General features: G+C 50.4%; 2 protein-coding genes across 2 annotated transcripts; both read right to left on the bottom strand.

Annotated features, from left to right (window-relative positions):
* Positions 1-804: 804 nt before the first annotated feature.
* Positions 805-2,397, bottom strand: Rpp25l (ribonuclease P/MRP subunit p25 like). Its single transcript, XM_034501867.2, has 2 exons — positions 2,055-2,397; positions 805-1,425 (listed from the first exon to the last, which is right to left on the bottom strand). Exons 1-2 carry the CDS (start codon positions 2,307-2,309, stop codon positions 895-897), a joined length of 786 nt encoding a protein of 261 aa, XP_034357758.2. The 5' UTR covers positions 2,310-2,397; the 3' UTR covers positions 805-894.
* A 989-nt stretch (positions 2,398-3,386) lies between these two features.
* Positions 3,387-11,222, bottom strand: Dctn3 (dynactin subunit 3). Its single transcript, XM_034501866.2, has 7 exons — positions 11,035-11,222; positions 9,203-9,287; positions 8,237-8,323; positions 5,657-5,740; positions 4,697-4,755; positions 3,859-3,918; positions 3,387-3,700 (listed from the first exon to the last, which is right to left on the bottom strand). The coding sequence occupies exons 1-7, from the start codon at positions 11,128-11,130 to the stop codon at positions 3,611-3,613; spliced, it is 561 nt and encodes a 186-aa protein (XP_034357757.1). The 5' UTR covers positions 11,131-11,222; the 3' UTR covers positions 3,387-3,610.
* Positions 11,223-11,478: the final 256 nt, after the last annotated feature.

Here is an 11,478-nt window from a genome sequence, read left to right as displayed (position 1 = left end):
TCTTCCAATCCCACTTTTCTGCATGGAGCCACCTGACTTGCCAATACAATCATTGTCTCTTCAGATGCCTGTGGTAAATCTGAACCAAAGGCCAAAAGGAGGCAGAAAAAGCCAGCAATGGGAAAAGGGCAGGAATGCCATCTGAAGAAACATGTAGGACTGAGGACCACTCAAGAAAACAGCATGTTAGCAAACCTGAGCTTCCTTCTAACACGTTGCTAGCACTAGGTGCTCGGGTGGTATCTGAGGGTCAGATGTGTACATCTCTTTATAAGCTTTACAAGTCTAATGAGGTAAGCACCCTATTCCCCACTTTATGGATGAGAGCGCTAAGACCCAAAGAAGTAACCTTTATCGAAAACCACAGAGCGGTAACTTGGGAGTAGAACCAGGATTAAAACCCTGAACCCTGAGTTCACAATCTGTGGCATATGAGAGACATGCCTGAGCTGGCCGAGGCCCAGCCCAGCATAAAGCAGGTGGCAAAAAGCCATCCAGGTTACTGCTGGAACTTTTATTGATACCAGACTCATTATTCAGTGCCAACCTAACCGTATCCTTCCTGTTTCCAGCCCAGGAGCTCCTGGGATAAAGCCAGGCATCCACTTATACATCAGGCCAAACAAACGGGTACAACCTTTATTTCCCTTCCCTAGTCGGACGTCAGACAAGGCAAGTGAGATACACTGTAGAGACAGAATAAGCCCTTCTCAAGCAGTCTTTAACTCGGCACTGACCCACACCAGTCTTTGTAACAGTCCCAGCCCACTTTCCAGAGGTGGGGGGGGACGTTCTCCTGTGGACGTAAGCTTCACTGGCATGTTGAGCAATCAAACGCTTCTTAGAGAAGGCACAGATATTCAGGTCTAGAGTACAGTCAGGCCCAGCAGAACTTCATGACCGGGTGTCCCGAGCCCTCCTTCGGGGTCTGGGACCACAGCTGGAACTAGGTATGGAGCCCAGGCCAGGAGGTGCACCTGGGGGTTGGTAGCCACATTCACTGGGATCCAAGGGGTCCCGACTAAGCAGTACCCACACTGCAGGCACATGGCGTCGGACTGTGAGAGGGTCTAGGCCTGTGTCTGGTGAAGTTGGGACCCAGCTGTCCTCAGTTTGCAGGAAGTGAAGCTTGGTGAGCTGGTGTAGGCCTGGAACCCGCCGTTTGACAATCTCTGCACAGCTAACAGCCTTTCCAGCAGCCCGGCCAGAGCCTGAGAACACCACGTGCCTTGTGCTTCCCCCTTCCAACCGACCCAGTGCCAGCCCGAGCAGGTTTCGGATTTTGCTCCCATCTCGGACTCGCATTTCCAGAGTGTCCGGAGGTAGCTGAGGCATTGGTGAGGAGGCTGGGAGCTCCACAGAGCCAGCCCTCCGGTAGTGTTCCATTGGGCTCTCGCAGCTTTGGTGAATCTCTCTGGATATGCACTGAGGGAAAGAGTCAGATGAGTGGCAGAAACACGACCAGGTCCATCCTCCATCACTCCCTCCAGGATATGGTCCTATTCCTCACCACGGAGGGTGCGTTTACGCCCTCACCCCAGCGTCTCAAGGTTGGAGTCAAGAATTACCTATCCTTTTCTAAATTTATCCACGAGTCTCTAACACTGACAAACCCAAATTCCCCCAAACCAGGCTCTGTGGGGGTAAGACTGTGCTTTATCAAAATCTGAAGCTCCTCGGGGCTAGGTCCCAGACCCCTCGCCCACAACTCGCTGAGAACAGACGGGCTCTCCTCACCAGGCTTCAGGGACTGGGACAAGGCTCCCTCACTTTGTGCTTCCAGATACTCTTGGCCCCAGACTTCCTGGGGCACAGCCACAAGTCCTCACAAAGTACTCCCCAAAGAAAGAATCGACCCCGCCTACGGTGGGTGGGGGGCAGAGTAGACCTCATCCGCAGATTAACAGTGTAGGCTGGCTTGAACCGGGCCACTCGGGAACTCGCGAGTGAGAACTCCCACGGAGAGCTGCTCGGATTACTCGTGAGCCCGATCGTGGGCTGCTGTCCCGGGCAGCAGGCATCCCCTTTCCCCAGCCCTGGGATTTGGCTCTTACCACGGTCGCCAGTGGACGCTCGACCCTCGCGGAGTAGTCAAGATGGCGCGCAGACCGAGTGCGCGCGGAGCCGCGGGGCCGCGCACGCAGGGGGCGGGGCTTGAGGGAACCTGGGCTGCGGTTCGGCTCTGCGGAGTGAATGCTGGCAATTGGCTTGCCTCGAGCGATCGGCGCGACGATCCCGGAGCATCCCGGTACCTTGAGGGTCCACCCGGGAGAGGAACAGCTATCAGAGGAGCCCTGCGCCTGAAGCATGTAGATTTGTGCCTTTAAAAGATGTATGCCGTGCGTCACCTGTTGATACGCCGCAGCAGCGAAGGCGAAGCCCCTGGTGCACACAAGCAGGCGAGACCCTTAAGTTACAGAGTTCTGAGCTTTATTCTCATCCTGGGACACTGGACAACCCCGGCGGTTTGCAGTAGGGTCTACGGCATGGCTTGTGCATAACTTATTGGCCACAGAGAGTTGGCGTATAAGCTGGGTGGATCCGGTAGTGGGGACAATAGATACTGGTGACCCTGGGAAGGGGCTGTACTCAACATCACTGTAGCGAATCGGCCGCGGGGCTGTGCCCACAGAGCCTAGACCAGTATCCAGAGTAAAATAGGCCCTCCAATATTTGTCTAATGATATGTTAACCACCAAGAAGAATTGAGAAGTGGTAGAACACTTGATAAAAACTCGTATGAAGTTTTGGGGAAGAGTGGGTAACTATTCGGGTAGAATAGTCTAGGATGACTGCTAGTTTCAGATCAGTTTGGACATGCTGCAGTTTGGATGCCAGCAACTCTACAGGTTAAGTGCTGTAAAGGTAGTTGAAGGAGCTAAGGCACTCCCTCAGACCACAAGGGGGCAGCATACACTTGGTGGAGCGCGGTACTTAACCGTTTCCACCTTTCTCATCTAGATACCCTGATCTTCCTTCCCTCCCTAACATTTCCTATATCCAAACCTCCTGGCCTCCCGCTCTGACTACTGGTATTATGTAGACACAAGGCTGTGTTGCCTTGGCTCTGAACATCCCTGCCTGCTCCCCCATGGCCTCTGACATGTGGGCCTACCTGGTCTTCCTCAAACTTTGTGTAGAGGAGTACCTACCTGTGACCCCCTTACTTACCATAGGATATGATATTTAGAGGGTAACTGGCGAATATGGGATAAGTAAATATACAATGCCCCGATGTACCAGTCAAATGATGTGAGAACTCTCTCTCTCAGCAAACCAGATCAAGGGTATAGCTCCTGGTCCCACCTCGTGGGGTTGACAGCTCTCCCCTTCTCCACCCAGATCCTCATGCAAGCCCATCCTACATCAGCAAGCCAACACACTCCTTTTGTGGTCTCTGCAGTTTACTGTCACTGGAATAAATACATTGACAGGGAGTACAAATCATGACTCTAAGGTAAACATGACCTCTGACCTCAGAGCCCCCAGTTGAACACAGACAGGTAGTAGTTGAATTCAGAGACTTGCTGTCTCTGCCTTATAAAGACAGGCTGGTGCGAGGCCCTGGAGCCTGCCTGCCTTCCCCTGGTGGGGACATGGGGAACAGCTGTCATTCTTCTGCTGGCTTCACTTGCTTGGCAGCCTCTAGCTGGCAGAGTAGCTCATCCCACTGCACAAACTGCTTGGAGAGCAGCATTGTCTGGAGACAAGTCAAGGTGACAAAAGGAGTGTGAAGGAAGAAGCGGAGACATTGCATGTGTCCAGAGGGGTGGGGGCAGGGGAAGAGCCTGGGACGAATGTGTGTGAGGGTGGGGGTGGGGGGGGTACCCATTAAGGAGCACAAAGCACAAAAGATACAGTCTTGTTATACTCCTCCAGGAGAGCCTTGGACTCCTCAGTGATCTCCACACACTGGTCCTGTAAGCCAAAGTATAGCTGAGGAGTTGAGTAAAGGCCCACGTCCCACTGAACTTCCTGCCTCATTATTCCCTCCAAACCTAGAAGAGATGGCACTTGAATAACCTAGAGTAAAAGGGGGCAACTACAAAACAGGCGCTCTCCATCCTAGGCCTGGTCCCAACACAGCCGCCCAAAGACTGACGGGGGGGGGTGCTTCCACACATTAACACCCACCCCTCTTCTGTCCCTATGTTTTTAAGGCTTTATTATTTATATTTTATGTGTATAGGTATTTTGCCTGTTTGTGGGCGCACCATGTATATGCAGTACTCAGAGATGACAGAAGGAGGCATCAGACCCTCTGGAATCACAGCTACAGAGGAAGGTTGGTAGTGGCCATGTGGGTATTGGGGACTGAACCCATACCCTAAGGGCTGAGCCATCTCTCCAGCACCTCAGTCTCTATTTCTAAAGTCTTTGAACTTGAGAAAAGATATTTCACCCGCAGTCAAAAACAGATCCCCGGCACGACTGCCTTCCTCTCAACTTCAACCTTCTAGCATCTCAGAAAAACTGTTCTGGAAGGCAGGAGACCTGCGGGTGGCTCCAGGCAAGTCCTTCCCCCTCCCTGAAGGCATTTGGAAATAGAGGATAGACCTCCATGGACAACACAAAGGTCTAGAGTCTTGGTGTGGGTGACAGTGGGCAGAGGGTGTGTGACAGTGGACGGTGGGGGAGGGGACAGAGATGACAGGATGTCTCATCATGTCTCCCTTCTCTTCCAGTCTTTCCATACCTGCTGTTGGATGTGGATCTGCGCCAAGCGCTGCAGGCGGGCAGCGTGCTCAGGAACGGCTGTAAAATACAACGCACACGCCTGATGATGCCTGTGCCCTCCCCCGGGACTGCTCAATAGTCTATTAGGTCGTCTGCAGGATTAGAGTATTGAGTGGAGAAGCTAAACAAACGCCAGGCTTCATCGACCGCTGTAGCTGGAGGGGGTGGTCCCTACCTGCCCCAGCTTTACTCTGAGACCTATGAGGGGGGTGGAAGTGGGGGTGGGGGTGGGTAGACCAGGTGCCCAGAAGACAACCTTAAGGTCCTCAGTACTGCTTGCTATAAGGAGGGCCAAGTGAAGAGACTTTACTTATTACAGGCCCTGCCCCTTTGCTGTTAGCCCAGCAGGGCTAGCTTCCTAGCCTAATGGATAGGGAGCTTGGGTGGGCCAGAAATGAATCCCAGGTCCTACACTGGGCCCTTGGACTCCCCCACACTGACAGCCTTGCCTGAAGCTTTAGGCTGTCAGATACTCAAGCGGGTAGCTGATCAGGGAAGGGACGGGAGCTGAGAGAAATACCTAGAGACAGACAAGATGGATATCTGGATTCAATTAAAGCCACTGCCTGCTTGTCAAAGCCCAGGCCCAGGGACTCTTAGCAGTGCAGCAGGAAAGCGTCACAGGCCTGGCAGGAGTTCTGACGGTAAGATGTGGGCTCTGAAGCACCCTGAGAGACGAGGAGGGCGGGAGAAAGCAACAGGGGTATCTGGGGTTGGGACTGCCAGAGCTTATGCTTGTGTCTTAGGCCAAACTGCCTGAGTTCCTGGATCTAGGCTCTTACTTGGGAACTGTAACCATTCAGGTAGTGGGTTCCCACAGGGTAGAGTTATAAGGAACAGATCCAGCATTAGTACAGGGAAGCCTTGGCCCCACCCACCCTTCCCCCAGCACTAGTGAAACGCAGCCCCGCCGGGGTACCTTTGATAGAAGCGCTGTCCAGTACGGGCACCAAGGTGTTCACCTGTTCCAAGAGTGCCACCTGGGAGAGGATGAACTGTTCCTCTGAAGCACAAAGATAAGATGACAGCAGGGAAGCAACCACGGGCATTGCTACACCTATGTGTGGAGCTATGCACCAGCAGGTAGAAGGCTGGGCCGGGGAGCTGAGCAGCCGTGTCCCACTGGTCCCCTTCCCTAGGTATTCATTCCCACCCTACCCCACCTTTCCCGGATGCTTCTGCCTGACTCATCCTGAGCCTGAGGAGCATCTTGGTCTCTACAAATCCCCGCCCTTAAGTTTTAACTCCATAGCCTCCTTTTCCACGCTTGTCAATAACTCAGCAAGTGTTCCTGGTCCACAAGAGACAGAGTACTTCAGACTTGGCTTCCCTAAGCCAAGGGCCCCAGGAACAATCTGAGAGGAGACATGTGGCAGACTGTATCAGGCAGGTTCTGCTCACTGGCTCTCAGAGGCACAGGTAATTACAAATGACAGGGGAGCTGACACAGAATGGGAGAGGCCAGTGTGGACAGAAGCAGGATCTGGGTTCTCCATATACAAGGGGTTCCAGTGTATTAAGATCTACAGAGTGGAAGGTGTTCAGGAACAAGGCTGTAGTGTGCAAACAGAGGAAGGGATACTTGTCAGTCAGAATTCACTGAGCTGTAGGGGAGGGCAGGGCCCAGGAGACTGAGGCTAAAGTGTTAGGATCTTATCCTAGGAAGGAGAAGACACTGGGGCTCCTAAGTAGGCCAAGATATGGAAATGCCTGCAAAGATGTGGTGTGCAGAAAGGAAGGGCTGATCTGAGTGTATGACTGTCTCTGTGTAAGTGGATGCATGCTTCCTGAGGCAGAGCACAGGAAGGGGCGGGGAGGCTGCAAGAGTCCTTGAACTTGGCGTGTGAGCTATGGCCATGATCTAGGAGCCCTTTGGGAACTCTGATAGCTCCTCTGAGCAGGAGCTGTCCCTCCTCCCCAGTCCTCAGTGTCACACAGTCATCATTCTCTCAGTAGGTGACAAGCTCAGATTCCTAAAGCAGGGACAACTACCTGTACTTGTGTTCATAAGGTCAAAGACTTTCTGGTTCACCACTGTATGACTTGTGCCCAGAATAAAGCCAGGTTCACAGTATATGATCAAGTATTTCCTGTTTCACTTTATAATTTTTTTTCCTTTCTTATCCTTTTTTGAGATGGGATCATGTTATATTGACCCAGGTTAGCCTTGAGTTTGTAATCCTCTTCCTCAGTCTCCCAAGTTCTTATGACTCTAGGCACATGGCCACTGTGCCTAGCTTGGTTTCTACTGGGTGAATGCATAGACAGAGGAGGTCAGAAAACTCCGCCTGCAGAATGTCAGACTGACTAGAATGCTGGAGTCCCAGCGATCTCTCCCGGAAGAGAGAGACGCTGAGCTCTCAGTGAGAGCCACCATCTTCATAATCTGCCACAATGGCAAACACAAAAGGGAAAAGGAAAGGAACCTGCAGTATGTTCTCTATAGAAAGCAAGCACAGGGGCCGGAGAGGTGGCTCAGCCGGCGGGAAGGGCATCCTGTGCTTCTAGAGGCCCCTGTTCAGCTTCCAGCACCCATGCTGAGTGGCTTGCAACTACCGTTAACCCCAGCTCTGGGGTGATCTGATGATTCCGACTTCTTCCTCTGTGGGCAACACACTCATGTGTGCATGCCTTTCCTCAAACACACAGGTACACATGGTTACTCAATAATAAACCTTAAAAAAAAAAAAAAAAAAAGACCCCACTGATAAGTTGTTCCTTTGGCCACATATATGTGAGTCTGTACGGGTGACATTGTAGACATCGGGGGAACAGGTACAGTTCAAAAAGGAATACCCTGTGTTATGGCAAAACAGGCCACAGTGCCTCTCCACACTACTGGCGTTGTCGTGGACAGTTAAGGGCAAAGTTCTTAAGGAAGAGAATCAACATGTGACCCACATACGTCGTACTCTTAAGAGCTGAGTCAGGTTCCTGAAATGAGTAAAGGGAGAGGATCTTAAAAAAAAGGCCCCTGTGTGAGTGGAAGCACCAGGCTGCCCCACCCAGGGAAGCTCACTCATGAGAGCAAGAAAGGAGAGCCAGAGCAGCTAAAGCCGGTTCCCCATAAATGTATTGTGACTTAATGTACAAAAAGAAAAGATATGGACCATGAAAAACAAAGGATGACTCTCATGCCAGTATTCTCCCTTCTCCAGGATGGTAATGCTCTTTGTGCCTGCCCCTTCTGGGAAGGTCCTCTGCCCAGTGAGCACTGAGGAAGAGTCTAAAGGAAAACCCCAGGGAGGGGCCTCGGATAGAACATTGAAGTAGTGTCGATATGCCTGGCACTATGGTGTGTAGCTGGCCCAGAGGTATATACTACTACGCCCAGTGCTGACTACAAAACCCATGCCGTGCCTCAGTCCAGAGCCAGGCCAGAACAAGAAGGTAGTTGACAGGCTATATGTATATCACAATAGCAGTGGGGAGCCATCACTGTGCCCGACTCCTCCACCCCTGACATCCACAGTGCTTGTGCACCGAGGTCTAGCATTACCTGCTAAGATGAACTGCAACTTGGAGGCCTCAGGTATGGCAATGCGATCAATGTACTCAGGATCCAGGTATTTGATCAGGTCTTCAACTACCAAAGAAGCAAGAAAGGAAAAAAAAAAAAAAAAAAAAAAAAAAAAGACTTAGAAATGGAACCTTATTTTATAAAGGAAGCTTGGAGGCTGGCAAAATGGCTGAACGGGTAAATGTAATTGCTCACAAGTCTGATGACCTGAGTTTGATCTCTGGGACCTACATGATGTAAGGAGAACTGAGTCCCACAGACTGCCCTCTATCCATACATACACAAACACATACATGCACACACACTAAATAAATGAATGGTAAATGACGTCTGGGGAGTATTAATCCTTGAATTATGAGCTGACCACACAGTGCCGGCCGGCGCAGCAGCATCCACTGGTCCCCTACTCCCCAGATTATTCAGTTATCATCATCTGCTGGTTGATCTCATGTTTTGGGGCCTAAAACCCAAGTGGTGCCACCACTCTGCCCTGCCCCACCTCCAGCATTCCCACTAACCTATTTTCACCAAGGTAGAAGGTACCTTTCTATTCAATGCCATATGACAAGCTAAGGTCTTGTCTAATATCTAATTAGTTACTAGCTTTGATAATTTAAAATGTTTAGCTAAACCAACACTGGGGCTCTGAGTGATTAATTCCCTTCTCAAGCTTGCCTAGAGAAATGTCATACCCTATCCCTCAAGGGGATACCCTATCCACCAAGGGAAGCTTTGAAGAAAAAGTTTTAGCCTCCAACTCTGGACAATAGGCATAAGCTTAGGATTTAGCTGCAAGAAAGCACACCCAATTTACCACATCAGCAGTAATATGCCTTCAATCCTTAAGGGGCTATTCTACTGACATACTGGCTGACAGGCGGGGATGGGCTTCAGGGGTACAGACATGGGAGGCAGTGCAATCAGACACCTAACAGAAGCACTTACTCTTTTTGTAGAGAATCTTCACCCTCTCCCTCTTACTGGCAATGTTCCCTAAAGCCACCTGCACCTTGACCAGACCATCAGCCACCTGAAAGGAAGCAGAGGTTAATTCCAAGGTATACCACTTGGCTTAAGACTTAAAAGAACTTGGATGTAGTGCCACATGCCTTTAATCCCAGTACTCTGGAGGCAGATGCAGGGAGATCTCTGTGTGATTTAGAGGCCATCCTGGTTTACATGACAAGTTTCAGGACAGCCAAGGCTATTTAATAAAGATTGTGTCTAAGAAAAGAAAGAAAGAAAGAGAGAGAGAGAGAGAAAGAAAGAAGAGAGAAAGAAAAAGAAAGACCTGGAAAAAAGAATCCTTGTGTCTCTCTAAACTTTCAAGCCTTTGAAGGTCTCCCTTCTCTTACAACAGAAACAGTCTCAAATTTAGGTACCCATTAATGTGAGAGGGAATGAATCATGTTCCCCTTTGCAGGATGGGGGTGTAGGTATTTGTCTGCTTAGGGAGTTAATGAACTGATTTAGGCTTTAATGGGACACCCTTACATTCTATGTATTTCCTGGTTCCTAACCCCTATATTTGGGCATGAAATATGCAAATGCCCTCACCCAGATCTCTCTTAGCTCAAGGTTGGAGAACAGACTGGTTGGCCTACTTCTAGCCCCATACCTGCCATATCAAGTCTAGTATAGAAGAAGGAACACTCTCTAGGATCCCAAAGACAGTACAATCCCCATCGTAGAAAATACAGGGAAAAAAATCAGTTTAGAGGCAGAGGCAGAATACAGCTAAGAGCTTAAGGGTTTGAGCTTGAGATGTCTGTGGGATATCCCGGTGGAGGAGACCAGCAGGCAAAGCTCAATCGGGTTCTCAGATAGAAAGTCTGGAACAGAGATACACACTGGAGACATAGGATGTGAAATGAGTCACTGAAATCATGGCAGTGAATGAGCCTGCCTAGGACTTAGTACAATATTCTACCAGTCAAGAGTCAGCTGGAGGGGGAGGCTGAGGAAATGAATGACTTCACTCAAGGCTTTTGTAAAAGGTGAATACTAATATTTAAGGGACTAATATGCAAGGAAAGGCACACAAATAGATGCTAAAGGGGGAGAGTGTTTCGAAAAGTTGGTTCTCAAATTGGAACAGAATGTGCTGGTGACAATTTTACAAAAAGTACACAGACACATCGTTACCTTTGATGTCCTTAGTTCCAGAACATTCCTAACACCACCGGAAGTGCTCAAGTAAATGGTTTTCACATCGTATAAAGGGATTTTAGGGCACCTAAAGTGTCTGTCAAAATTCAGACACGATGTTCGCCCACATCTGAACACCTAGGGTTCAATTACTAACCTTCCTTATCTGGGCCTGCTCAGACCTCACCGTTCACCCCCTGGAGCCTTTATCCACCTGTGTTCTGCCTCCTCTAGGGCTCCTGTCCCCGCTCAATTCATTTAGCAATTAATTTTGCAGGGCTCTAGAAAGACACTCCGCTGCGGGCTTCAGCTCTTGCTGAAACGTCCATTAATCTGTTTTTAAATGCGTCTGGTCTCCTTAGTACACCTGTGAGCGCAAGGGTGAAGTTTTTGTGAAAGTTGTCACTGAACCCATCTCAAAAAGGCTTAAGTATCCACCCCACATCCCAAACCCCTTAGGAACGGATCTCGAGGGTCCGATTCATACCAGGAGGTTCAAGATCTTTGTTATTTCAAAGCCTGGGCTGGGGACATGACAGAAGTGGTAGCATCAGACCCTAGGGCAGGGTCAGTGGACCGCTCCTGTCCTGCCCTCACCCAGAAACGGATCAATAGACCAAACCTCTCACCTTCCTAGAACCTCGGGTCCCGCCCGGCCCGTACACCCAGCGCTCCAGCTCCTCCACTCGAGACTGTAGCCGCTGCACATCGGTCAGAGCCGCCATCGTTTCCCCCGCCTGCCCACAGCAGCCCGGAACAGCCTGAGGGTGGGACGTCCGCCCAAATAAGAAGACTGGCCAATCCGAGAGCACTGTCGAGCCCTGTAGGAAGTGGCGTCACTATTTAGTCTTTGGATGTCGGAAGTAACCGATGTCAAAGCAATCTGGTTACCTAGGTAACGTCCGGGGATCCTAACCCTACCTGGTTTCCAGGACCTGGTTGTCAAGACTTTTGGGTTCTAAGTCCAGGATACAAAGAGATTTTCCTCCCACCCTGTCCCTGAGGGTGAGCGTATAAATAGACCTATTATTCCAAGATTGGTTCATACCCACAGATCTGTAGGCAGCTTCCTG

This window comes from Arvicanthis niloticus, chromosome 5, assembly GCF_011762505.2.
Source record: "Arvicanthis niloticus isolate mArvNil1 chromosome 5, mArvNil1.pat.X, whole genome shotgun sequence".
Classification (NCBI taxonomy): domain Eukaryota; kingdom Metazoa; phylum Chordata; class Mammalia; order Rodentia; family Muridae; genus Arvicanthis; species Arvicanthis niloticus.
Note: the sequence above shows the minus strand (reverse complement) of the source record. Positions and strands in the feature narration are given on the sequence as shown.

What these genes read in the sequence shown, in the direction of transcription:
- Dctn3 (XM_034501866.2), bottom strand. Translation starts at nt 11,130, where the DNA reads ATGGCGGCTCTGACCGATGTGCAGCGGCTACAGTCTCGAGTGGAGGAG. An exon ending in GTTGCAGTTCATCTTAGCAG is followed by an intron (nt 5,741 to 8,236) that starts GTAATGCTAGAC and finishes TTTGTGCTTCAG; the next exon opens with AGGAACAGTTCATCCTCTCC. An exon ending in TGGAGGAGTATAACAAGACT is followed by an intron (nt 3,701 to 3,858) that starts GTATCTTTTGTG and finishes ACTTGTCTCCAG; the next exon opens with ACAATGCTGCTCTCCAAGCA.
- Rpp25l (XM_034501867.2), bottom strand. Translation starts at nt 2,309, where the DNA reads ATGCTTCAGGCGCAGGGCTCCTCTGATAGCTGTTCCTCTCCCGGGTGG. An exon ending in AGCGTCCACTGGCGACCGTG is followed by an intron (nt 1,426 to 2,054) that starts GTAAGAGCCAAA and finishes TCTTTCCCTCAG; the next exon opens with TGCATATCCAGAGAGATTCA.